The sequence below is a fragment of the Artibeus jamaicensis genome, unplaced genomic scaffold (genome assembly GCF_021234435.1).
Source record: "Artibeus jamaicensis isolate MK-2021 breed Jamaican fruit bat unplaced genomic scaffold, CSHL_Jam_final contig_477, whole genome shotgun sequence".
NCBI lineage: Eukaryota > Metazoa > Chordata > Mammalia > Chiroptera > Phyllostomidae > Artibeus > Artibeus jamaicensis.
In genome coordinates, this window is record NW_026521854.1 from 3,417,617 (window position 1) to 3,445,017 (window position 27,401).

The 27,401-nt window shown below is 44.0% G+C and overlaps 1 protein-coding gene across 3 annotated transcripts in view; it reads left to right on the forward strand.

The window, feature by feature from the left end:
* Positions 1 to 27,401, forward strand: part of LOC119054722 (tumor necrosis factor receptor superfamily member 10A-like) — a 34,921-nt gene that overhangs the window by 6,662 nt on the left and 858 nt on the right. Inside the window, exons 2-9 of one of the 3 annotated variants that reach the window (XM_037152750.2) lie at positions 19,933 to 20,007; positions 20,801 to 20,914; positions 21,828 to 21,939; positions 22,743 to 22,816; positions 22,898 to 23,011; positions 23,610 to 23,641; positions 24,013 to 24,195; positions 26,498 to 26,573. In XM_037152750.2, the coding sequence (XP_037008645.2) occupies positions 19,933 to 20,007; positions 20,801 to 20,914; positions 21,828 to 21,939; positions 22,743 to 22,816; positions 22,898 to 23,011; positions 23,610 to 23,641; positions 24,013 to 24,195; positions 26,498 to 26,573 (780 nt within the window). The other 2 variants (XM_053668028.1, XM_053668029.1) reach the window with 2 other exon arrangements.

The following is a 27,401-nucleotide window of genomic DNA, read 5'->3' on the forward strand; positions in this document are numbered from 1 at the left end:
TAAAGAGAACAGATTCCTGATGAATTTATGCAAACAGCCATACCATGAAAATAATAATACTCATTTCATTTAGAGTCTTCAAATTTCTGAAAGGATTAGGTAGGGAGAAAAATATAAATGTTCTATGATTGCTTACAAGTATATAATTTATTAAATTGTTCTAAGTCATAGGCAGTTTAAAAGAAAACAAGTTTCCTTGATTCTGGAAATGATTTTTAAAGTCAATACTGTTTTAGACAAAGTTAGAAAAATTATAATCATCTTCACTTCATTCACTTCCATAGAATAAATTCTTATTTATTCTGATTACCTGCTAGCATTTTATGAATCCAGTTATTCCTTAGAGTTTTGTAAATCATTATCTAGTTTAAAGGTGTGACCTGAAAGTTTATTCTCAGAAAACTCTACTTTAGAATAAATGAGAGTCTTTTCCGTGGAGACTTCTGAAGATGAAACATTTGCTGAAGTTTGAGTCAAACAATGACTGTAATTTTTTGTAAATTACAAAAAAAAAACCACCCTGAAAATGATGCAGTTATAGATCTGATTATACTACAATTAAAAAGAAGCTTGCTTTTCTGTAACAAAACATTTTAAGATAAGAATTACAAATGAGTTTTATATCAGAACTTTGTAGATTCTGGAGATTTTTAATATAATCTCCAATATATGATATTCATTTGATAATAAGAATATATACACACAAATACAACAGTACTATTTTCTTAGTTGGCAAAGCTTCCTGTGCAATGCAAGCATCAAATAAATCTAATTAGTTCAAAACCTCTCCCTACCAGGAGAGAAAACAAATCTTTCAAAGTGTTTCAGGGACCGTTTAGAACAACTTAAAACCATTACCAGGTTAAAGAAAAGGTCTCTTCTTAAATTTGAACCCTGGGAAGTTTGTCAAACACACCTGCCCCCAAAATATCATATATGATTATAAAACAATCTTAAATTATTCATTTACTCAAAGTGATAATAAAAAGGTATGAAAAATTCAGGTTAGCAAAACTTTATTCTGTCTTCAGTATTGAGAAAATGTTTTATTAAGTAATCAAAGATTTGATTAAGAAAGCAAAACAAGTTTAATAAAATATAGTCTCTGTTCTCTAGGTAGAAAAAATTTTAATATGCGCAGTACAGTAAATACAAAAAAACCTTTTGACTAGAGACTCAGTAAATATATTTTCTTTTTTAATTGAATTTATGGGAGTGACACTGGATAATAAAATTATGTAGGTTTTAGGTATACAGTTCTACAGTACATCTTGTATATTACATTGTGTTCTTACCACCCCAAGTCAAGCCTCCTTCCATCACCATTTATTCCCTCTTTACCCTCTTCTGCTTCCTCCTTACTCCCCTTTCTCTGGCAGTCACCACACCGTTGTCTGTCCATGAGTCTTCCTTTTTATCTTAATCCCTTCACCCTCCCCTCTGACAGCTGGCAGTCTAGTCTCTGTATCCATGAATCTGTCTCCACTTTGTTAGTTTATTTTGTACATTTGACTCCCTATATAGGTGAATCATGTGGTATTTGTCCTTCTCTGACTGGCTTATTTATTTACTTAGTATAATGTTCTCCAGGTCCATTCATGCTGTCACAAAAGGAAAGATTTTCTTCTTTTTTATGGCTGAGTAGTATTCCATTGTGTAAATGTACCACTGCTTTTTTATCTACTCATCCAGTGATGGGCACTTAGGCTGTTTCCAAATCTTGGCTATTGTAAATAATGCTGCACTGAACATTATTCTTGCAAATTAGTGTTTGGGGTTTCTAAAACTTTTTAGCAGTGAAAAAGAACTAAACTCTACATAATATTTTCTTTCTTAGGATTCCTTTTCCACAAACTTTCTACAACTTCCTTAGTCCCTCATAGTCTGTCTCTTACTCAGTCAGAAGTAAACAAACATTTTAGGACAAACCTCATTTTGTAAATTACTTCAAAACTACACTTCTATACTTTATACCTTTTATTACATAAAGTATAGTTTCTTCCCATCTTAGTTAAAAATCTTAACTTAGAAACCTCAATTTCTAGTAAAACTAAAAAGTAAGCAATTAGTATTTAGAGTAATACATTTATGAACACCTTTAATAATTTCTGAAAATATATTTTCTCATAGCATAATTTTTAAAATGTAGCATAACACAAGGTTACTAATGGACCCAAATACAGATTAGTTTCTCTATAATAAGCAGAAAGTAGCTAAACCTATGTTCAGTAATCAGTGTTTTATCATTTAATCTTATTTTGAAAGGGTCTAGGCATTCAATGAATAGCCATCATTTAATTTAACTAGCAAAATTTTTAAGTTTTAAGTTACCAAAGAGATTTATATAAAACCATTTAATTACATATGTAACACAATCATTGCTAAAAGAATTAACCTAAAAGAAACTTTTTATCCTTTTACTATTTATTTTATTTACTTGCTCCTAATAATTATGTTGAGATTACTTATGAAAATTTTATCATACCAGTTTATTTTTCTTGCTGATAAGTTTTGCAAAAGAGGCAATGTAACAGTGGGAAATTGCAACCCACCCAACCATTCTTTTGACATGATTTCTTTAAGAGCGTACTCTGACTAATATGTGGCTTATAGATGAACAGCATCCCGACCTTCAAGCAGCCCAAGTCTGGGACATTTGCTGACCTTCAACTGCAAAGCCAGAATGACGTGAAGCCAGGAAGACGACCACCAGTCTGTCACTTGGCTTATCAGAATGGACCGTGCCAGTCTGCACATAGAGAATGTTGCAGCTTTCTCCCTTGATCTCTGTTCTGTTCCCCTCTCTCTCCTTATAAAATCTGCCTCCAGCGAGTGGTGAAGGAAAGCTTTGAGATGTGAGTCCCACACCCCAAAATAAATCACTTTCCTTTACATCAACACCTACCTCTTGAGTATTGGCTTTCATAGCATCAGGCAGCTGAACCTGTGTTAAGTTACAGTTTTTGGCAACCCAGATAGGACTGTGTTGATTCAGTAAGGCCTGGAGGGCCTGGCCTGGGGATCCCAGCTGCTTGTGGCAGGCTGACCCCATGGTAGGGATTGCAGGGATTTCCCAGAAGCTGCCAAGAGTTCTTTATCTCAGAAACTATCCCCTCTCTTCCTCTCAAGGCATCAGCCACCTTTAAATGCCTTGCTGGTGAAAGGAAATAGGTTGTAGGTGGGCTGATGAGCCCAGTCTTGGTAAGTCCCTGGTGTGCACAACCAAGAGCCCCTGTCCCACCACTTGGATTCTTTGAACCATTTGGGATTCTGCAGGAATCAACAGGTGCCACTTGGCAGTAAGCACGGCTCAGTGACAAGAAAAAAATCCCAGTTCCCCAGGGTGAGATTTGGTTGGAGTACTCTTTTGATCTGGGTTTGGGTTTTGTTTGCTTTTCTTGTTGGATATGCTTTTTAGTTGTCTATTTTGTTTCTGTGCTTTCATAGGAGGAAGTCTGTTTCTGTTTGAGAACTCTTATCTGTCTAAAATGAAACTTTAGTGACAGTTTTTTGCTTGATTTCTTATCTTTTGGAGACTTGGTTTGATCTTTGAGAATTTAGTTTGAGAGTACTCATCTGTTTAAACATTTTCTTTGCTTTTGATATTGTTCTTGTTTCTGTTCTAAATAGAATGGCTTGGTCTCAATCTTGAATTGTTTTGCCAAAGTTCTGGTAAATGGAATAAGATCCCTAATGTGCAAGCTTTTGCTATGTTACATCATAAGGATTCTACTCAGAAAGGATTTAAATTGATGGTTTAAAAAGGGAAAAAGATCTCACTCCCCTTTCAAACAATAAAACTCATAAAAAAAAGGAAAAGGAAAACATGGATATTTTAAAACTTAAGTGGCTCATGCAGTGCAAAGCCTGATATCTTCCCTGCCTCTTCTCTGGCCTCCTAAAAGTTGTCAAGGACACTATATAATGAAATAGCTTACTTTTGAGCCCAATAAAGGAATGCAGTAATTGCCAGGAATAAAAATGTGAAAATATTTGCCAATGGGGAGAAAAACTGTTTCTGAAAATTATGAAATATATTAATAAATTTCTCAATATATACAATGTAGTTGTCACTAAAACTGGCAAATTCTAAGTTGGGAAAAATATGGTTTTGATAATAAAACATGTAAATTATGGCAGTGTATTTTGAAGGAAATAGAATTGAAAGTGGATTGGTTATTTCTAGGTGAGTTATATAGAGACAAACTAAAAGGGACTAGGTAAGTTGTAGATGGCCTGTGTAAGTTGAAGAGCGTTTGTGTAAGACATAAAGGGTTTGTGTAAGTTGAAGTGGGTCTGCACAAGTTGAAGAAGGATTGTGTAGAGGAAAAAAGCAAAAAGAGAAGGAATTGAGGAAATGGAAAAAAGGTGAGAAGGGATAAAGGAAAGTGACAGGAAGGCAGGACATTGGAGAAGGAATACTCAAGAAGGGAAATAGAAATGGGAAAGAAGAAATAAAGGAAAGGAAAGGTACATAGAGGGTAAAGCAAAGTGATCATTTTAATGACAAATGAAAAAGGCCAAAGGCTGCTCTTGGCTTTTCCAAAACCAATTGTTATTTCCCAAAACAAACCCCAGGTGCAATTAGACAGTGGAGAGCAAATTAATTGATTTCTTGTTCTGATATGCTTTCATTTGTAATTCTGATTGTTATCGTTATCTTAAGATGTTATTACCAAAAAAAAAAAAGGAATTCCTTTTCCAACTATATTGTAATTGGGTCTATAACTATGTCATTTTAAGTATTTGCGGGGGGCGGGTGTTATTTAGAGAGAGTCGCTGCTTTAATCTGATGTATTTGCAAAAATGTTACATCTTCAAAAAAAAAATCCCCAGGAAGGACTTTGACCAATTCTGAAATATAAATTTCTGAGATAAAATTTAAGATCATACCTTTGAAATAAATGGCTCTGGGGAAGCACTAGGTTCATAGAGATACTGGCAAATAATCAAGATAAACAGGAATTGATTGTGGGACTGAGTGAACTGAGGTTAATGATTGTTCTTGTGACTACATTAAAAATATTGCTGATTATAAAAAAAATTCATTTGTTTTCTTAGAGCGACTTGGTAAATTTAAGCAACATTAAGCATTTATATTTTCCTCCCTAACTCATCCCTCTAGAATTTGGAATTTCTTAATGAGTATTTTTGGGTTTTTTTTTTTAAATATTTTTTAAAATTTATTTTTAGAGAGAGGGGAAGGGAAGGAGAAAGAGTGGGAGAGAAACATCAACATGTGGTTGCCTCTCATGTGTCCCCCACTGGGGACCTGGCCTGCAACCCAGGCACGTGCCCTGACCAGTAATCGAACTGGCGACCCTTTGCTTCACAGGCCCATGCTCAATCCACTGAACCACACCAGCCAGGGCCTTAATGAGTATTATTATTTTTATGGCAATATGTTTACTTGTATGGATCCAATAGGAATCTGATTTTTTTCCAGTTATTAACCAAGACTTTGATTAGAATGTCATGTCTGAAATAGACATGCCTAGACTCTGAATGTCAGCAAAAAAATAAAGATTTACTCTGAGCTGATAAAATCCCATTAGAGAACTGGCCTGATACTTTGTTCATTTATATGGTTCATGGAAGCCTTTCCAAGTAAGGAGTGAAGGCTACTTTCCTGCGAGATGGCAAGGAAGAACCTCAAGACATTTTGGGGACCTTGAGAACTTGAGAAGCTCCCCCAAATCTGCAGGTGCTGCAGGCAAAGTCTTATGGCATATGTGTGGCTTGGCTTCCCAGCCCTGAGAGGCTAATTAAAGCTCAGTCTAAAAGTTGCCTGTAACAATTCTGGCAAAATACAATCAACTGCTATTCTAGTTGTGTTGCTGCAAATAATCAGGCCAAATTGAAACTGGGCTTAATGCAGTAAATAAATTGGTCTTAATTGGGCTCTTTGATAAAAATGAGGGTGGTTTTAGTAGAAAAATAGTGTTTCAGTGAAATCTATAACACAATTATGAAAATTAGACTCCAGTTCAGTTAATTGTCTGTAAAATTGTGCTTTTCTAGTTCAATTTTCACCTATGAACTAGACTGGATCCTGAATTTTTCTACTTTTCTTAAATGTTTTGGCTAAAACCTTCTAACTTTCATAGAAGTGGAAGAAAAATTGACAATGGGGATTTGTAACAATAGAAAATTATAATTCATCCCACCACGCTTTTGACATTGTTTCTGTAAATGCTGACTCTGACTGATATGTAGCATGTAGCTGAACAGCATGTGTGTATAAACATCCTAGGAACTAATTTCAAAAGATACACACTTTGGCTTACAAGCAAACTAATTCCTGATTTGCTGGCCTTCAGGCATGAATCTAGGATGGCGCGAAGCCAGGATGACTAAACCAGGATGATGCACACTGGACCATCTCCTGCCTATCAGAATAGACTATGCTAGTCTGCCCCTAGAGAATTTCACAACCCCCTCCCCCGATCTCTTTGTTCTGTTCTCTCTATAAAAAGATCTGCCTCCACTGAGAGATGAAGATGGACTTTGAGACATAAGTCCCCTGTCTTCTAGGTGGCCAGCACCTGAAAATAAGTCACTTTACATGAGCACTTGCCTCTCAAGTATTGGCTTTTTTGGTGGCAGGCAGCTGGACCTGTGCTTGGGTAAAATGACATGAATTTATTTAACTAATAAACTCAGGTAAAATAAAAGTATATTTAATGTTGATGGTTTTTCAATACCATTCAACAGTAAAAATATGCTGTGTCTAGAACATGCATATATAAACATACAGATGAACATAAAGAGAGCTCTCATAGCTTCCATTTTAAAATGCTATCTTCTATGTCCCAGGTACAATGCAAAACTCGGAGGAAAAGCTGGATCTAAATTGCATTTCTGGCAGAGTAATTAATTTAAGATTTTATTCAGATGACCAAAGCCTGGCATGCTGATGAATTCTTTTAAACCAATTTTAAAATTATAGTCAATGAAAGAGTGCATTCCAAGAAGCCTGAGGTCCTCTCTTGGGAGGGTGTCCCTTATGGTAAACTTGCTGACAAATACTAACAACAGGAAATGGAAATGGAGTCTGCACACTATAATTGGAAGGTTCAGAAGGTAAAAAAGAGGGGCTTCAGAATGCCTGAATTTCAGGTGGCAGGTGTTTCTAGAGGGAGATGGTGCTGGAATGGGGCCTGAGCACAGTACATCTGCTCCCACGCGTCTGGAGAGGGAGAAGGTGGGAGAGAGGGAGAAGCCTCAGGTGCTGGTTTACTTGTATGTTTGATCCTCTCAATGGGGGAAAACGGCAAAGAGGAGAAGGCTTTGTCCCTTTTAGGGCGGCACCAGCAAAGTCCAGGTGAGGGAGCCCCTGGACAGGCTATCGCTGCCATCTGCTTCACCAAAGTACAATGAAATCCCAGGCAGAGTGCGTAAAGTCCCTGATGCAGACCCCGGCTTGTGGGGTCCACGACATTATGGATGAGACGAGACAAACTCACATAGACTACCAAGTCCTGTGGAGGAAAAGGGAGGGCACGGACACTCTATCAAGAGGAGAGCACTCCAACCCTTGCCTTGACAGGCTTTTATTGCTTTTCTGGGCACATTACATTGAGGACGGGTCCTCATTTACTATGCACAGGTTTGCTTTGTGTGGTTACCTTTTACAGAGAACAAAGGAGAAGATGCCGCTAATCATACCACAGAAGGAGGATATTTGCAAATGCAAAGGGAAAAGTGGTTGAATTGGTTACACTAGTCCTTGGAAGGCTTATCATAGATTTTAGGAAGTTACTTTAATGGTTCGTTTGCTGCCTCAATTCAGCATGAGGGAGTTTTAGCAAAAAGCAAGTCTCAAAGTGGCCTAGGTACAAAGCAGGCCTGATTCCCCATGGGAAAACCTACGGGGAGTGGGTCCTGTGCATCGGCCTTGCTTTCCACTGGCCTTTCTGAGTGGGAGCTGGGCCCACGCCATGCAAAACAGTCTCCTATAAAGTCCCCAGCACCCAGGGAATACCTCAAGGGGCCAGAGGGAAGGAGCGGTGCCCTCTTCTAAAGGGCCAGAAGGCTCTCACAGAAGACTTGTCTGTAGTTGCCAAGAAATGATGTAGTTCCTAAGAGTCATCATTTAAAGCAAATATCATCAGTAAACAACATAGTTCACTCACTCACACATTCCTGCCCCTTCTCCAGTACATATAACATTTTCAGATTTAATTGGCCAGCCCTACACCGAATTCAAAACCAGTTTCAAGTTCAAAACAAAATTCCGTGGCCGGTTGAAACAGAGACTCAGGAAATAACTGATACAGTTCTAGTAATTAATTACCTAGTTTTCTCACTGTAAAATGGAAGCGCTGTTACTCAGCTCCGCCTGGACAGTGGTGAGCACTGCTGGGACAGAACCCGGAGAGACGCCAGGCCAGGGGTCACTGGAAAGCTCCCTCAGCGCTAAGTCCCTCATACTCGCCTTTAAAAGAAAAATCTCTAAGAGAATATTGGGGCCAGGCCACACTGTAAGAGAAAACTATTTTTTTATTTTTCATGAAGATGGTGCCCAAAGCAAAGTAAGAAGCCCCTGCCCCTCCTGAAGCCAAAGCCAAAGCAAAGGCTTTGAAGGCAAAGAAAGTGCTAAAAGGCATCCAGAGCCACACAAAAAAGATCCACACATCACCCCCCGCCCTGTGGCTCCAACAGCAGCTAAGTATCCTTGCAGAGTGCCCCAGGAGAAACAAGCTTGACTACTATGCCATCACCAAGTTCCCCCTGAGTACCCAGTCAGCTGTGAAGAAGATAGTAGACAACAGTACATCTGTGTTTGTTGTAGAGGTCAAGGCCAATGAGCACCAGATCAAATAGGCTGTGAAGAAGCTCTGTGATGTTGACGTGGCCAACCAAGGTCCACACCCTGATCAGACCTGATGCAGAGAAGGCATTTGTTTGACTGGCCCAGACTGGTGCTTTGGATGTTACCAACAAAATTGGGATTATCTAAGCTGATTCCAGCTGGCTATTTCTAAATATAAAAATGTTATACTGAAAAAAAAGGGCAAGTAATTTTAATATTTTTAATGTTGAAGGGGTAGAACACAAAACACTGTGTTCAGTGGGATTGGAACCCAATTTTAGGGACTTTAACTGTGAACTTCTGTGGTGGGACTTGAACCCAACCTTGGGACTCAAACTCGGGACTCTTGGGGTGGGATAGAGGGAACCAGTTTGTCTGCCCACAGGTACGACTGTGGTGAAACTTGAACCCACTTTCAGGGACACAAGGACAAGACAGAAGAAAACAATGTGACAGAGAACAAAATCTGTCCAGGCAGAAGGAGGGAACTCTGAGGGTTGGAGGTGGACTCACCAGATGCACTGATGCTGAACCAAAAGTTCAGGTGGCCATTTGCCAGGTGAACTTGGTGCAGTAAAACTGTCTTGTCTGCCCTCCTGCCGTTCTGTTGCTGTAGGGACAAAGGGGTTACAGCCACAAAATATTACTGGTATTGGGGTTCTTGGGTTCCCCAAGTAGAAATGAGAGGCAAGCCCAGAGAAGTTTCAACAGAGACTTGCTTAAGCTTATGCTTGAGCACGAGGTAGGCAGCACAGAGGAAGGGAAGGTCTTGGCTTTTATAAGCTGGGGGTGAAGCGGGCCAGCTCAGAAAGGCGGGCTTTTTGCAAAAGGCGGGCTCGTAGTTTTCCATTTCAGGTGGGGTCATTTCCTCTTCTCAGGGTGCTTGGTAACTATCTCTGCACCTACACTGAGAAGGGAAAGGCAGTAGTTTTGCTCATTACCATCACCCCAGGAGGTCCTCTAGCAGCCACCCCTCGTTAACTGTGTACACCCAACACTGGTTTCAACACCTCGGGCCACCTGGTCTTATTCCGACTTCCTGGCCTCCATTCCCGGGCCCAAGTCCCTACATGCTCTCAGCAAGACAGCACGGCCTAATAGTGGGCCAGCTGACTGATTCCAGTAGAAATAACCCCTTAGGCAAAAGCCAGTTTTGTCTCCCAGTTCAACCTGTTTCCAAAGAAATCAGGTCTGTACGCCAACTCAAATCCTCACAGACAAAACAGAAAAACAAGCAAGGCCCGTTTAACAAACAAACAAACAAACAAACAAACAAGAAACTCTACACAACCCCCAAATAAAACCCAGAGAGCTTCAAAACACAAATACAAACACAAACAGAAGCTCAATTCCAGGAGAAAACCTGTCCTAAGCTATCAATTCAAAGAGCAACAAGCAATGAGCCCTTTGGTTCTGTATGGGCGCTAGTGCCTTGTTGCTCACTGCCTTGAAGCCGCTGGCTGTTTTTCCTCTGGAATCCTGGATGAGCCCCCAAAATGTCAACTGAAAAATAGTATTGACTGGTATTTGGCCACTGAAAAGAATTTATTGGGGAAAAAGAAAAGGGTTGCAACGCACTACATGCAGACATGGCCAGCCACATACACAGTCAGGCCTGCCCGCCAAGGTAGAGGGGTATTTATAGAGGGGAAAAGGAAGTTAAGGGAAGGGGAAGTTAGAACCAGAGAGCTTTATTAGAAACAGAGTTTTGCCTGTATGGTCCTCATGATTAGAAGAAGAGGAGAACTTGCATAAGCCCTAGGTTCCTTCCATAGTCCCTCCCGACTGATTATGTTTTCTTAAAGTTCTAGTTAGTCTTTATCACTACCAAGGAGGTAGTAAGTAACTTCTGTCCAGTCTGGTGAAGGGCAGCTTGAATAATTCCCAGGCCTGCGTGGGCCTTGATCCCTGCCCAGCCTGCTGATTGCCCATGGTCCTTCTTGTCAACATAAGAAACGCCCAAACTTGTAGAGAAGTTTTAGTTTATTTGAACCAAACCGATGACAGTTTCCAGGAAGCAAAGTCTCAGCAGATTGAGAAAGTGCTCTGGAAAATGGCATTTTTGCAGCTTATGTTATACGTTAGAGTAGAGAGGGGTATATGAAATCCATTGGTGGTAGATTACGGAGGCTGCAGAAAGCAGGGAAGTCTTTGAAAAGCAGATACAGAGTAAAATGGAGAGGGACGTGATTCTTTTTCATTGGTGGGTACAAGATAGTTAACATTTACAGGACAGAGGTGGTATGTGGGGAGAGACCAATGAGGGGTTCTGTGGCCCCCAGCTCTGCTGTGTGGGTGTGGGCGTGTGCGCCCTGAGGGAAACAGGATTGTTCTGACCCTCCAAGGGTTAGTTATCTTAGACAGGAAAAGACAACAGACAGGCTTACTTAAAATAAAGATCGACTTTGTCAAGGAAGCTAGCTACAGGCCTGAGATGTAACTACCTTCCATGACTCCCTTTTAGTTAGGAAGTTTTGCCGTCCAATGTGTTAACTTTAGGTCTCTTGAGTTTGTAGGGCCTGCCACTCAGGGCCCCCTGAGCTTGTCAGGTTTGGTACGTGGCCCATTTTTCACCCACACTTCCCTGCCTGGGTCGCTCTCTCTGTGCAGTGCCGTCTTCTCCAGCTCTCTGGCCCGCACTTCACCTCTGGGAACTCTGATCTGTATTTCCTCAACAGAGGCCCAGGAATCCCTTTGGCTGCCCTTTCTGAGCTGCAGCCTGGAAACTGTCCTCACTCAGTGTCCTGAGGCCATCTCCAAGCTCACCTCCTTGGTGTCCCAGGGGAGGGAGCCCTTGTTCACCCACCAAATAGTGGAGGAGCCCTTTACTAGGGCCAGTCTGGGCCCTGGGGGAGGGCAACAGAGGGCCCTGTGTTTATCCCACTCCTGGGAGCTCCCGGTCTCATGGGGATGAGACCAGGGACCTAAAGAACTAACAGCCCCATGAGATCCCACCACCCTCACCTCAGCCCACCTCCAGAGAGGCTGCGATGGCAGTGGTGAATGCCATCGTTCCCTGTTTTGTCTGGCAGAGGTGAGGCCTCTGCCATAATGTGGCAGGGCCTCACGTTATGCTGTTGTTGGCCTGCAGGAGGTGGTTTTGATGGGATCAGCTTTGTGGGTGATGATTACACCAACCACAGCTTGTTCTGCAATACAGCACTTACCCTCTCCCAGGCTCTGCTCTCAGCATTGTCTACACATAGTGATTCACTTAATAGTTACAACAGCCCTAATAGGTAGGGACTGTGATTATCCTTGTTCCCTGAGGAGCAGTGTCAGACAGGTAAATTTGTGACTTGCTGAAGGTCACCCAGCTACTCAGTGGAGGGGGCTGAGCAGGGCGGGGGAGCAGCCCCAGGGTCAGCAGCCCAAAGTGTGGGTCACCGGGTCCCCTGCTGGCCATTGCCTACATGAGCATGAGGCTTGCAGTCAGCCAGCACAGGGTCACTGCTGGAGGGGTGACACCCTGAGAGGTCCCTCAGTGCAACCCCCTATTTCAGGAGAAGCAACATGAGGTTTGGAGAGGAAGGCAAGTGGCTTCCTTGGACTGGTCGATGATTTGACTTTCAGTTCAGTTTTATGCTCCTGTTAAAAATGGCCCGTTAACCTCAGAAACAATCTCAGGCCACAGAAAGACCTTGAGAGCAGATCTAATCTATTAGCCTGTGTGAATTTACTGCTTGGGCTAAGATAAACAGGTTAGGTTTGGGGATGCATTAAACCACAGAGTAAAAAGGAGATTACTTGAATTACTTTTTTTTTATGCCTACCAATAGAGTTACTGTGAAAATGAAAGGGGAGATAATATCTGAACACATCAACCACTGGGTTCAGGATTGGCTACAGAGCAGTCTGACCCTTGCATCAACTTGGGGGGCAATAGCCAGGGAAGGTAAATACCCTGTTAATGGCATTTCTGGTAGGACCCAGAATCTGTGGAGTCCCTTACGCAAGAACTGAAATACACTGCCTCCTCCCTTCTCACTTCCTTCTCTCCTTCGTGCATGCTTTTCTCTTTCTGTCCACCCCCACCCCAGCCTCACACATCTGTGCATTTACACAGCCTATCTCAGCTACACCCTGGGTTCCTCAGGAAGAGAGGACCACACACTAGAACGCCTCCTCCCCAAACCCCACTTGGTTTTGTCCCCCCAACACCTGCATTACTTTGACTTCCCACGGGTCTCTGATTCCATCAATGTGGACTTTCCCCCTCTGTGTCCTCCATTGTCCCTGCCCCTCATGGCATTGTCTTCCCTGCCTGGGCAGCCCCTCTTAGATCTGTGCAGCCTTGGGTTGTCTGTGTCTCTGTCTCAGTTCTCTGCGACCCAAAAACCATCCTAAGAAAACAAGGGCTGTGTCTGGTTTCAGGCGCTCTCCAGACCCAGTGAGCAGTGCCACTCACCAGGCTCCAGAAGCGCTCTCCCAAATGAGTGGATTAACGTGGGTTCTGAGATGGCTGCACTAATGCCAGTAGGATTTGCCCATCCTGCTCCAGAGTATATTTAATGTGGGTGGTGGGAAATATGACAGGCAAGTTAAGGAGAAAACAGAGGGAACTTTTAAAGACAGTAGTTTCCCCAGGAGAAAGTGGACTAGATGTGTGAACTCAGAGTGCATTTAGCAAGTGTCCTGCTGATTCAGTTGAGAGGTTAGGCTGCATCAGTCTGAAAGAGGAAAGTGAGGAAGAAGGACCTGGTCACACTTCAGGTGGCTCCAGGGGTCTGGTGGCCAGAGGAGGGAAAGGAATTCAGGTGGAGTCTAGGTTGCCTCATCTGAGTGCAGGCAGAATTCATTCCATTAACAATCAAAGAATAGTGGGAAGAAAAGGGCTTAAGATTTAGGAACATAAATGTGATTTTGGAAACTATTGGTACTTCAGTGCCAGTATGAGGCAGGTTGGTAAGAAGCTAGGGAAAATTTCTTGACAGACAGATTGAGAGAAACAGAGAAAAAAATGGTTAGACAGCTGAGCAATTAGCAGCCTGCTAATAAATCACAAGACCCTGTCCTCCCTAACCAAAGGCTCTTAGAAGCAGACGGCTTACATCTCCTTAACCAGGCAGTGAGCAGCTTACATCACTGGCCCAGGAGAGAGAACAAGAGACCCAGTGGGTGCCATGAGTGCCAGGCAAGCCTGAGAACAGATAAAGTCGGGGGAATAAGAAAACAAAAACAATTTAGAGCCAGACAAATCCAAGGTAGAGGGGAAGCTGAAAGGAAAATGACCCAAACCCCACTATAGGTTCATTTTGATGCATCAGCATATTGAAAGACACGCCTAAAAAGCTGATGAATATTCTGATGGAGACCACCCCTAAAATTCCCACTTGCAAAAAAGAGATAAAAACCCTCAAGATGAAGGTCCCAGTGTGCACTCTCCCTCAAGTGTGCCTTGCCTCCCTCACCTCAGGCACGAACTTGCACACGCACCTAAGCTCTGAGGGCCCTGCTCTTGCCTGAGCTGCTCTGCTTAGGCTCAGCCCTGTTCCTGCGATTTTGCTCCCTCTATGCTAAGCCCTTCCTTTGACTCACTCTCCCCAGCTTTAATAAACATGCTCTCAAAATCACCTGGATTCGTGTTGAAATCTTTTCCGGCAAAAGTGAAAAACCCACGCATTCCAAGATTTGCCGGGACAGACCGCCTCAGCCTGGTCTCTTTCCAGTAGACTGCACTGCATGAAATGCTAAAGGAGTATTTCAGCATGAAGGCCATGGAAACATGGCTCTTAAGAAAGAAGAAAGAGCATTGGAAATAGAAAAAAAATGTGACTAAGTGTAAAGGATTGCTATTTCCCTTTAATTTTGTGAAATTATATACTATCAGAGATTATACATTAGGCTTATAAACTATATCCCTGTTAACCCGAGGACAACTATAGCAACAAGAAGGGGAGGGCATTGTTGAATGAACTTAAGTTGTTAGAAGTCTCCAAACTCCTACACAGTTTTCTGTTAATATCCCCCAATTAAAAACAGGGCATTTCGCATCACCATTTATCCTTCTTATACCCCCTTCCACCTCCACCCAACCCTCCTTTGAAATCACCACATTGCTGTGTCCCTGAGTTCTTTTTTTTTCCTTTTTTGCTCAATTCCTTCAACCCCCCACCCCTCCCCAGAGCTGTCAGCCTGCTCTCCATCTGTGTGTCTGTCTCTATTTTCCTTGTTAGTTCAGTTTGTTCATTAGATCCCACATATGAATGAAGTCATATGGTATGTATCTTTCTCTGACTGGCTTATTTCATTTAGCCTAATGTTGTCCAGGTCCATCTATACTGTTTCAAAACGGTAAAATTCTCTTCTTTTTATGGCTGAGCAGTATGCCATTGTGTAAATGGACCACAGCTTTTTTATCCACTCATCTAGTGATGGACACTTCGGCTGCTTCCAAATCTTGGCTATTGTAAATAATGCTGCAATGAACATAGGGGTGTTTATAGTCTTTTGAATTCGTGTTTCAGGCTTCTTCAGCTATATTCCCAGAAGTAGAATTGCTGGGTCATAAGGCAGTTCCATTTTTAATCTTTTGAGGTAACTCCGTACTGTTTTTTACAGTGGTTGTACCAGTCTACACTCCCACCAACAATGTACTAGGGTTCTCTTTTCTCCACATTCTCGCCAGCACTTGTTTGTTGGTTTATGATGACAGCCCTTCTGACAGGGGTGAGGTGATAGCTCATTGTGGTTTTAATTTGCATTTTTCTGATGATTTGTGATGCTGAGCATCTTTTCATGTGTCTGTTGGCCATCTGTATGTCCTCTTTGGAAAAGTGCCTCTTCAGATCCCATTTTTAATGGGATTGATTTTGGGGGTGTTTTTTTTTTGGTGCTGAGTTTTGTGGGCTCTTCATAAATTTTGGATATTAACCCCTTACAGGATGTGTCATTGGTGAACATGTTCTCCCATTCCGTGGGTTTTCTTTTCATTTTGCTGATGGTTTCCTTTGCTGCGCACAGACTTATTAGTTTGATGCAGTCCTGTTTGTTTACTGTTTCTTTGGTTTCCCTTCCCTTATTATCACACTGTGGATTCAGCCTTACAGCTCAGTCAGGAAGAGGAGTAAAGCACTGTGCTCATGACGACATAAGTGAATTTCCAGATGATTGCTCTGAGTGAAAGAAGCCAGGCAGAGAAGAGCAGATACTGTCTGGTTCTGTTTGTATAACTCTAGAAAGGACAAAGTAATCTCTGATATCAGAAAGCAGATCTTAAAAGTAGTGGCCTGGGGCCAGAAAGGTCAGGGCAAAGGAGACAAAAGGAAGCTATTTTGGGCCCTGACTGGGGTGGTTCAGTGGATTGAGCTGGGGATTGCTAACGGTTTGATTCCCAGATTCCCACTTAGGGCACATGCCTGGGTTTCAGGCCAGGTCCCCAGTAGGGGGCGCAGGAGAGGCATCAACAGATGGAAGTACCTCACACATCGATGTCTTTCTGCCTTACCCTCTCTCTGAAAATAAATAAATAAAATCTTTAAAAAAAAATAAAGAAGCTACTTTGGGGTGACACAGTCATGATGTCCAGTGGTGGTAAAATTTTCAAAAATGAATACGTGTGTTAAATTTTATCAAATTTTGTTCCTTAATTACATCGCTTATTGTGTAAATTATACCTCAAACCATGTTTAAAAACTTTAAATAGACTGTAAACAGTTAAAAGTATATAATGCAATTCCTATAGGAACTACTAAAAAATAATGCAAACATATATGCACAAAAAGCAGACACGCAATTAAAATGGAATTCTAAAAAAATATTTCATTAATGATAAAGTCTGCAGGGAAAGGAGTGAGCAACAAGAAAAAAAATAGACTAGAGAAACAAGAAATACATGGTAAAATTTCTTTCTAGGTCTACTTCAACCTTTTCAGTAATCACATTAACTCCAAGTCAGTATTAATTCAAAAGCAGAGATGGTTGGAATTAATGAAGAAGCAAAACCCAACTACTGTGTATAGTGTCTCCTAGAGACACAGTTTAAAAGCTGGACAGGTGCGTTGAAAGTGAATGGATGGAAAAAAGATATAATATCCAAATAGTAAGCCTAAAAAAATGCTACAGCTAACCTAGTATCAGATGAAGTTGATTTAAGACAATATTGGCAGAGGTAGAGACCTTCTGTAGTGTTAAAGGATTAATTTATCAAGCAGTCAAAGTAATTATCAATGTGCATATGCCTACTGATAGAACTTCAAAATACATGAAGCAAAAATCTGCAGGATTAAATGCAGAGTATAACAATCCTTCCTCAGCAATTGATAGAAATGATTAGATGAATACAACTCAGTAAAGTCATCATCTGAGCACTACAACCACCTGATTCCACTGTCACTCATAGAAAAGGCTCGCCATCCATGGTAGACTCATCCCGTGTTGGAAAAACCATCCCCTCGTGGGCCAGTGTTGCCGATTAGGACTGCCTGAGAGAGGGGGCAAGGCCATGTGTCGTGGTCGTGCTGTGTGCCATGGCCTGAGGGGACATGGGTTACACGTGTGTATGAATTAATAAACTGCTACACTTAAGAAATGTGCATTTCACTGTGATGTTCATTGCACAAGTCTGTAAATGTTACTGACAAAAAATTTTCATAATAAAATGATGGGAAAAGAATCAGTGAGAGACAGAGCCAATAAACACAGGAGGGAGAAGCACTGTGGAAGCAGAGAACGGAGACTGTTCCTCAGAGAAGGCCCCACCTGGGAAAGGAAGGACCAAAGGACACATGTGAGATCAGCTGTCATCAAATACTTGGCAGGCTCTGAGGCAGGAGACGGCTGCGTTTTATCTCGTTTAGATACATTCGGTTGAACTGAGCTCAGCAATGTTTTTATTCTGACTTTTCTTCTTAGTTTAACTTTTTATTTTAAAACACTCTCAAAATTACAGAAAAGTTGCAGAAACGATCCAAAAAACTTCCCGAGCCATCTGGAAAGTGCATGCTAACTTGACAAAGAACATTCTAGAACACTTTAGTGTGTACTCTCCACAAACGGGAACTCTTCCCGTAACACAGCACAACCTCCAAATCAGAACTGTAAAATCGACATTTTACTACTCATTCTCAAACTTCATTCAGATTTCTTCAGTTCTTCTTATGTCATTTATAGCTCGAAAACTGTGAGCAAATAAATCACTGGACTGTCACCTTTCTATGACTTTGGTAATTAGTGGGACATTGACAAGTTTCATTAGGAACAGTTTGCAGGGCACCTTTACATTTTTCAAACATTGTGGTAAAATATACAGCACATAAAATTTACCATCTTAGCTATTTTTTATCTCACAGTTAAGAAGGGTTCACTACATTCACATTGTCATACAACAATCTCAAGAATACTTTCATTTTGCAAAAATGGGAAGCGTATATCCATTGAATGACAACTTTCAATTCCCTCCTTTCAACCCAGCCCCTGGAAACTCCCATTCTACCTACTGTCTATTAATTTGAATACCCTAGGAGCCTCGCTTAAGTGGAATCATAGAGTATTTGTCTTTTGGGGGATTGGCTTGCTTCATTTAGCATAATGTCCTTTAGCTTCATCCATGTTGTACCACGGGTCAGAATTTCCTTCCTTTTTAAGGAATTCATTGTGTAAGTATACCAGGTTTTGTTTACCTGGTCATCCATCGATACATACGTCCGTCACTTGTGCCTTTCGGCTGTTGTGAATAATGCTGCCGTGAATGTGGGTGTGCACAGGTCTTTTGAGTCCCTGCTTTCGGTTCTTTTGTTCATATGCCCAGAAGTGCAATTGCTGTGTCACGTGGTGATCCTGTGTTTAATTTTGTTGAGAAACCACCCTAGCGTTTTCCACGGCAGCGGCATCCTTTTACATTCCCATCAACAGTGTACAAGTTTTCCAATTTCTCTCTCTATCCTTGCCAACACTTATCTCTTTCTTTCCTTTCCTCTTCTTTATTATAGTAGTGTGAAGTGGCATTTCATTGGAGTTTTAGTTACATTGCAGGTCTTTGTAGATGCTGTTATTTGTTTCCAATGTGTTATATCATTGAGATCTGAGAATGTGCATGATATAATTTTGCTTCTTTTATGTCTATTTGGACTCGTGAAGTAGTGCGTTCACCGGAAGAAGGGCGTGTCTTCTGCAGATGTGGCACATCTGCTCCGGGAGTGTCAGCTAAGGTGGTCGGTAGTGTTCACATCTTTTATGACTTTACAGTTCTCATCAGATCATTTCATTAGTTGTTGAGAAAAGGGTGTAATAAATTCGTTTGAATTCTTTCCATTTTTGCTTCATGTGTTTTGAAGCTTTATCATTGGGCACATACACATTTATAATTATTACGACGCTGACAAATTAACCCTTGTAACAAAACAAAAGGTCCCTCTTTATCTGTGGTAATACTGTTTGTCTTAAACCAACTCCGTCTGATATTATCATAGCCACGGCAGTTTCCTTAGGCTTGCTATTTGTCTGGTATATCTTTTTTCCATTTCTTTGCATCCAGTAGACCTGTGTCTTTTTTTTTTTTTTTTTAAGATTTTATTTATTTATCTTTAGAGGGGAAGGGAAGGAGAGAGGGAGAGAAATATCAATGTATGGTTGCCTTTCATGCATCCCCTGCTGGGAAGTGGCCTGCAGGGAACCGGCCTGCAACCCCAGCATGTGCCCTGACTGGGAATCGAACTGCGATTGTCTGGTTCGCAGGCCCGTGCTCAATCCACTGAGCTACACCAGCCAGGGCAGACCTGTGTCTTTTTAAATGACACCTCTAATAGGCAGTGTGTAACCGGGTCTTGTTCTTCATCCATACTAACCATTTCTGCCATTGAATTGTTTTAGGGGGGTTACTGTTATGGTTGAAATGGTTCTTACAATTTTACGATTAATTTTGTTTGCACATGTGGAATTAATATATTTTGTTTTAGTGTAAGAGAAAAGAATACCAGCAACTCTTTCAAGCATAAGTTACTTGCCAGTCCCCCCGGCTAAGGGACAAATGCAAAACAGAAGAAGGAGAGGGTAGAGCTGGAAGGACGGTCCCAATTCTTTTTGCTTTTGGCAGCTGGGGCGAGGAGAACATGAGAGGGGTCCTGGGAGGGAGGAGAGCTGGGAAGCCACTCATGCCTGTCCCTGCTTTGTCCCCACAGATGTCAGCTGCCTTCCCGTTAACTACATTGCCAAACTGGATGCCAGATGGAACTCCTCGCAGAAGTGTCAGCCAGGTACATCTGAAAACTGACCTCCAGCCCTTATCCCACTTGTCCCATGTCCTCCCATCCCTCTGATTTCCGAAGTTTCTGGTTCTTCATCCACAGGTATTTATTAGGTGCCTTCTGTGTGCCAGGCACTGTGCTAGGGAAGGGCGCGAGGCCCTGCCCTCCTGGAGCTCCCCTGAGATGGTATCCAGACAGACAGATGGACGGGACAGATAGATGAGATAGGAGCCCTGAGGATGACTAAGTGATGTGTGGGACAGAGTCTGGGCTAGGGAGGCATCCCAGGGACCGTGAGTCTGATGCAGAAAAGCCAGGTAGAGGGGTCTGAGAGGGTCCCCAGGAACTGTGGCCCCAGGGGGCAGGGGTTGAGCTTGTTGGAGCAAAGCGAGGGGCAGCTGGGTGTGGGAGAAAGAGGTCACCAGGGTGTCATTTTTTGATGAGGTATTCAAGAAGCTCAACTATCTCAATGTTTGATATTGATTACATGTTGAAATCATGCTACTATGTTGGATATTTTAGGTTAAAAATTACATAGTTATAATTAATTTGGGCCTCTTTCTTTTTACTTTTTTTAAGTGGCAACTGTGAATTTGAATTTCATGTGTGGCTTATAATACATTTCTGTTGGCAGTTCTGGTCTAAGGTATGTTGTAGGTGCAGAAATGGGGAAAAGACTGAGGCCAAGTCAAATGGATTTCCTTGTTTGGATTCCACTGATGGCTGAAAGAGGTGTCCCTCAGCCACCACTGCCGGCCTCTGGGAGTCCCATGGGGATGACCAGCTTTCCCTCCGTTCACAGGGTTCTATCTGTCAGAGCACAGTGGCACGTGTATGCCTTGCACAGCTGGAAAGGATTTCACCAATCATTCGAACAGCCTCCCTGCTTGCCAGCTCTGTTCTGAGTGCTTCCAAGGTAGAGAACATGCGGCCTGCGTGCTGTAGTGAGGGTGCTAGTCAGTGACGTGGGACTGTCACACAGGGGGTCAGGAGCCTGGTTTCCAGCCCAGCCTGGTCTTCATCATACCTTTTTTTTTTTTATCCTCGCCTGAGGACATGCTTATTGATTTTAGAGAGAGGAGAAGGGAAAGGGAGAGAGTGGGAGAGAAATATTGATTGGTTGCCTCTTGTACACACCCCAACTGGGGGCCGAACCTGCAACCTGGGTGTGTGCCCTGGCCAGGAATTGAACCCGTGACTTTGTGGTTTACAGGACAACACTCCAACCAACTGAGCCATACTGGCCAGGGCTTCATCATACCTTTTCTTATGATATGACTTAGGTCAAGAGAATAAAATGTAAACAGACATTATTTTTATAATGCATGACATACAATAGGTACTTCCTCTAAACCGTCGGATGAAAGTAGTGGGACAGTAATCTGCCCCTTGATGAGGGGACTACATGGTTACACAACATAAAAGGTGTGGCAGAGTGAAAAAGTGCTGGTCCGGAGCTGGGGCCTGGCCCCTCTTAGCCTGTGCGGGGCACTTCTGGCCAGTGCTCTGCCTCCCTCAGCCTTCACGGCCTAAGGCTGCCACAGGGTTAGGTTTTCGGAAATCACCCAAGGGTTCCTCTCCGTCCAGGGTCTCTCAGATTATACCACATCCTCTTAATCATCCTGTGAACTGAGAGATAGTTCCTCCCAATCCTGACGTAATAACGAGTCCTGGCCTTTTTTATACTCCCCTGGCCACTGGGGACAAGTGCCTCACACATGTTGCTGCAGACACTGAGTGAAGCTGGGCAGGTGGGGGCCTGGGGGGTGAAAAAGGGCGAGGGATGCATGAAGGAACCAAATCCCCACGACGGCACCCTTTGTCTTCAGATAAAGAAATAATAGCTCTGTGCACCAGGACCATGGACACCCAGTGTCGCTGCAAACTCGGCACGTTCCAGGATGAGAATTCTCCTGAATTATGCCAGAAGTGCAGTCCTGGGTAAGACACTCCCTCACCGTGCCTGGCCCACCTTCCCACTGGGCACAGTGGGCCACTAATTAGGGCCCATGGTCGTGTCTGTGGCCCATGCAAAGTCAGTTCCTATTGCTATCAGAAGGAAAGAATTGAGTAGAATACAGCCATGCTTATAATCATCTTTATAACAGTTCAACTCTAAAATATTCTTTCTAATGTTTTTGTGCAGGCATGGCCTATGAGCACAGAGGGTGCACAGCCGAGTCATAACCAGATTGAGCCAGTAGCTTCCCAAAAACCCGGAGCCAGCTCAGCCTGCCTTCCCCCAGGGCCCTGTTCTCTGGACAAAGCAGTCTTTTCCCTGTTATTAGGGGCCAGTAGCAATTTGCTTTTCTCTGACTTCCAGTGCGGCTGTGATTGGCAGGGACAGTCAGCAGGCGGAGTACAAGAGATTCCTTGTATGAAACGTTGACGGGAGTATGAGGCTCAGCTTGTGCCCAAAAAACTTCTGACCCTTGACCTGCAGTGAGATGCCCCCTCACTCAGGCTCCCGCTGTAGCCGGGGCAGCTCAGTGCAGGCCTGGAGGAGAAGGGCCAGCTCCTGAGGTTGCAGTTCCGAACACTCAGCAGGAGCCCTAAGGGCGGAAGGGCCAAGCTCAGCTTCTTCCCTAACCCAGCAAGGGGGTGAGGGGACCCGTCTTGCAGACCACAGAAGCCCCTTCTTTGTCCACTCTCCAGTCAGGGGACACTGGCTGGGGGGCTGCTTCCTCTTTCTCTTCCCCTTACCTCACAGAACCTCTTGACGTTCTCCCTGTGTCTGAACCCAGGTGCCCTGCTGGCAAGGTTGAGGCCAGACCCTGCACCCCCTGGAACGACCTTGAGTGTGTGGACCAAGAATCAGGTACACAGGCCAGTGGGAAGACCCTGGTACCTGGAGCCACCACCAGCCTGGAGCCGCCTGTCACTCCCTCTCCCTCCTCAGGCACCTCACAGCTGGGAATCATAATTACAGTCGTCACTGTTGGGGCTGTCTTCCTGCTGCTGCTGCTGCTGCTGCTTGCATGGCTGTGTCGTCACCGGATCACTGCCTTTCAAGGTGAGGTTGGCAGGGGTGGTGGGCACATGCTGTGCTCTCTGCTGCCTCCCTCGCTTCCTGCCTCAATTCTCTGGACAGCAAGGCCCTCCCCTCCATCTCCCACATCTGCTGGGTCTCTCTGGCCTGGCTCTGCTGGTGTTCTGTGGGCCTACCCGCTATTTCCCACCTCACCTGCACCTCTGCAGGGCTGGGATCACCTTCATCCTCTGTTCTTGGGGCTGACGGCCACCTCCTCTCCCGGCCAAGTCTGAGAGGCAGGCCCCCAGCCAAGGCAGAGAGGCAGTCAGTGCGCCAGTTGGGTGACAATAGTCAGGAGGAGAGGGCCAGGGCTTTTTTACAGCTTTGATCAGAGAAGAATCCAACAGAGATTTGATATGCGTGTGTATGTGGTTGGGTTTTTTTTTTTACTTCTTTCCCTCTATTCTTCCCCTCCCTGAGGGTGCTGCAGAGTTGGATTGCCCTTCCCTGTCACCAGAGCCAAGGCACCTTGTGCAGTGCCTGCACCCCCAGCCCATACCTTGTCCCCTGCACTGTCCCTGCAGGGATATCCTGCAGAGAGGGCCCGCCCACCACTAATGCAGTGTCCCTTCTCTTCTAGGTTGTGGGGTGGACTCCAGCTGCATAAACAGAGTGAGTTGGTTTCTCTAGGACCTGGTGACATCAGGCCCTCAGAAACTGCTTCTTGCCCAAAATGAGGCCCTGAATGGGCATGGCCTTAATTTGTTCTGTGCTGCTGTCCCTGGCTCTCAGAGGAGCAGCCCCCAGGCCAGGTAGCCCCGTCCTAACTGCTGCTTGTGACATGGCACCCACAGCCCTGCCCTCAGGCGTAGCGGTGTCAGGCAGGTGTGCCACGCCCCTCAGCACAGCACCAGTGTCCGGGGCTGACAGCAAGGTCCAGGTGGTGCCAAGCCTTTGAAGGGTGGTGGGGAGGGGGGCAGAACCTCCCGTGTCCCTGAGACCTCTTAGGGAACCTGGGCCACATTCCTCTTTGCCTTCCCCAGGTCTTTCAGTGGTACTCATGTGCTCCAAGGGGGCCCGAGGCTCAGGACAATGCCCTCAACACCATCCGCAGCGGCAGATACTCGCTTTCCACGCCCACCTCTCAGGAGGAACTGGAGCACCAGAAGCAGGCACAGCTGGCAGGTGTCACAGAACAGTCCCCAGGAGAAGCAGAGTGTCTGCTGGTGAGTAGTGGTGGCCTTTCTGCTCACCCAGGACTGTGTTAGAAATAGGGAAAGGTCAATGTTGGTCAGGTCTGCCGTCCCCTGGGGAAGGGGTGCAGAGGGAGATGGGGACCTGCCACCCTGATGTGCAGCTTGTCGGCTCTGTGGAAGGTCAGCATCTTCTCATCTGTTCATTCGTCACTGCACCCCCAGAGTGTGGAACAGGCATGCACAGGATGGGTGCTCCATTGAATGGAGGCTGCAGATAGTCTGCTGTGAGTCGTAACCTAATTTAATAAGCCATTTCCCGTAACAATAGGAATGCCAGAGTTACTACAAAATTATTATTATTACATGGAACCTATGTGGAACCAGAGTTTGGTCTATAAATATCTGAGCATATTTGGACAGTGGCTTTTAGAAGGAGAATTTCTGGGCCCAGGTGTAGGAGTGTTTTTTAGCCTTATGCACACACCTGTGCCCAGCTTTGGTGCACAACCAGTTCACCTGTTTACTATGACACTGAGCGGTAAGCATTCGATTTTCTATTCCTCATAGACTTAGAAAGTCATTCCCCTTAACGTAAGGTGAAATTTCCTAATTTGTTAGAGTTGTTTTATTTGTGGTGATTGTTACCACATAGCAATATTATCTAAATGGGGTTGATTCTGTGACGGGATTTCACATGAGTCTCTTTCCTCCAATCCCATGTCACGTCCAACTCTCATTTCCCTCTGCGCCTGGCTCCTCCTTTATCAAGTGTGAACTGTTTACAAAGACCTGGACCTCTTTCTGCCTCCAGCATCCTTTCCTATTTCTTTCTTGTATCTGTATCACTGTTCTTTTTAAATAAAGAGAAAGTATAAAAGGAAACAAACTAACTAAAAGGCCAATAATCCTTCGATCCTGATGAACACTTCTCATGTTTTTTAAGGGAGTTAGTACCTCCCCACAGTGAGAAAAAGGTCCCTCCCTCCCTGTTGCTTGTCCGGGAAAGAGGAGAGCCGACCGGGACTCTCCTGGAATCTTTGTGCGTGTGCCGTCTGTGCACAACGCTCTACCGAAGGAATCTTTTCAACACGTTTTAATATCTGAGAGTGCACATACCTCTTTCTTACCTTGCCAAATTTATGATTTCTACCCAGGTAAAATTTAGAACTATTTTATAAGATATTCTCTACTCCCCAAAAAGTCACTGGAAGTTGTTTTTATATTACCTTACATTAACCCAAGAAGAACTAGTTGAGATGTTACAATCTTCACTATTTTTTTTTTTTAATCAAAGAAGATAGCATTTCAGGTCAGGGGTTTTATTACAACTCAGTGAAGATTTATGTCTTTCTTTTGATAAATAATTCTTATTTCTGGTTAAAGCAATTTCTTTGTATTTTATATTTTTGTTACCCTCACTGGTTGGATACTGCTACAATTTCATTTTCTAACTGTTTCTACTGTGTTTATTAGCATTCACCAAGACATGCATTTACTTTTAAGTATTGTAATCTACACCTTAGGGTGTCTAAATATATAATCATATCGAAGATAATGATAATTATTTCTGCCCCCTTCCCCCAGCCCTGCCTCCTTTTCTGCTTGAGTTTGGCTTCACCGTCCAGAGCTCACAGTGTCCAAAGGTGCATAGAGAAGGCATGTGCTTTGATCCTGATTTGATTTCATTGGGAAGCCTTCACTAGTTCACCCAAAGGAATGGTGTTGACTTTTGTTTTCATACGGGAAAATACTACTATTGTGGATGCAGAAATCATGTCAATGATTTTACAGAATCATTTTTTAGCCTCCATGGGGACAAGCTAATACTTCTACTTCCTTATTTAGATTATCGATAACGCACATTATTACTGATCGAAGCCTCTCCTGACTCGTCAGAGAAATCCTTCCTTATTAGACTTTGTGAAATGTGCGCACGTACATTCTTCATTTGAGTCACAGGGACGCCTGGGAGGGAGTAACTGTCTGGTGACGGGGAGGATGGGAATGGGGCAGGAGGGGGCAGGAGGGAGCTGGGCGAGGTGGTGGGAATGTCTCATGTCTTGTTTGGACGATGGTTACTCAGGTGTATGCAGTGGTCGCGATGGGAGCAGACACTTTAGGAGGGAGCATCGCCCCAGGGATGTGGGCCTCTGTGAGCACACAGGCACACAGTTTGTGAGGGGCACAAGGTAGAAGGTTCCTCTTCATGTTCATAGAGACCCAGGAAGAGAGGTGGCTGCCCCTGGTCACACAGCTGGCTGGTTGTCAGGCTCACGTCTGGCGTTCAGGAGTCCGGACCCAGACCAAGAGCATCCTCCACTCTATTTTATAGAGACCAGCTGGACCTACGGGATCTCAGAGGAAAAGGGAGCTGCTGGTTCCAGCAAATGGCGCAGACCCCATAGAAAGTGAGTGTTTTGTCGGGGGCAGTGGAGCAGTGCCCCCATAGCTATCACGGCTGGGTATGCTGGAAATGGGGGGGCGGCGGGCCATGCTGACTGCCACTGGACCATCAGGACCCTCGGTCCCCTCCCCCTGCTCCGACTGCACACCACACCATCCCATCTCGTCACAATGACGGCCTGCAACCCCTTGTCCCTCCCTCCACCACCCTCCCTCTCCCCTCGATGTTCAGGGCGGGGTTCACCACATGGAAGGCACGTAGGGGCTGTGCCATGCAGCAGGGCACCCACTGGCCCAGGGACACTGCCGAGCACCTGACTGTGTGTGGCCAGGTTTGGAGACCTGTAATTATAAACTACAAATCACATTTCATATATTAGTACCCAAAGGAATATAAAATATCCCTTTGAAAATATTTTTATTGGTTGTATATAAATATAACATTTTGTATGTATTGAGTTTGTACCATATTATTAAAATTAATATCACCTGTTCCTTTTCATTTTCTTTAGTTAAGCTATTAGAAAAATATGTGAGAATATTCCTGTGGGTCAGTGGTGTGCAATGCCTCCTTACGTCTCATTTATTCCTTAGCACAGTCCCATGACATGGCGGGGGTGGCGGGGGGAGCGTTGCTCTGTGTTACGGGTTAAATTCTTGCCCAGGGTCTGTTTGTCCCCATCTCGCTCTGCCACAGTTTGGTGGGTGAGGCCCAGTGGGGTGTGAAGCCGGAGAACTTCCTGCCTCCAGGCCCTGGCTCTGAGCACAGGCACAGATGTGGCAGCCCTGGGACCTTATTCTCTGAATAAGTGCAGGTTCCCTCCTCTGAGGGC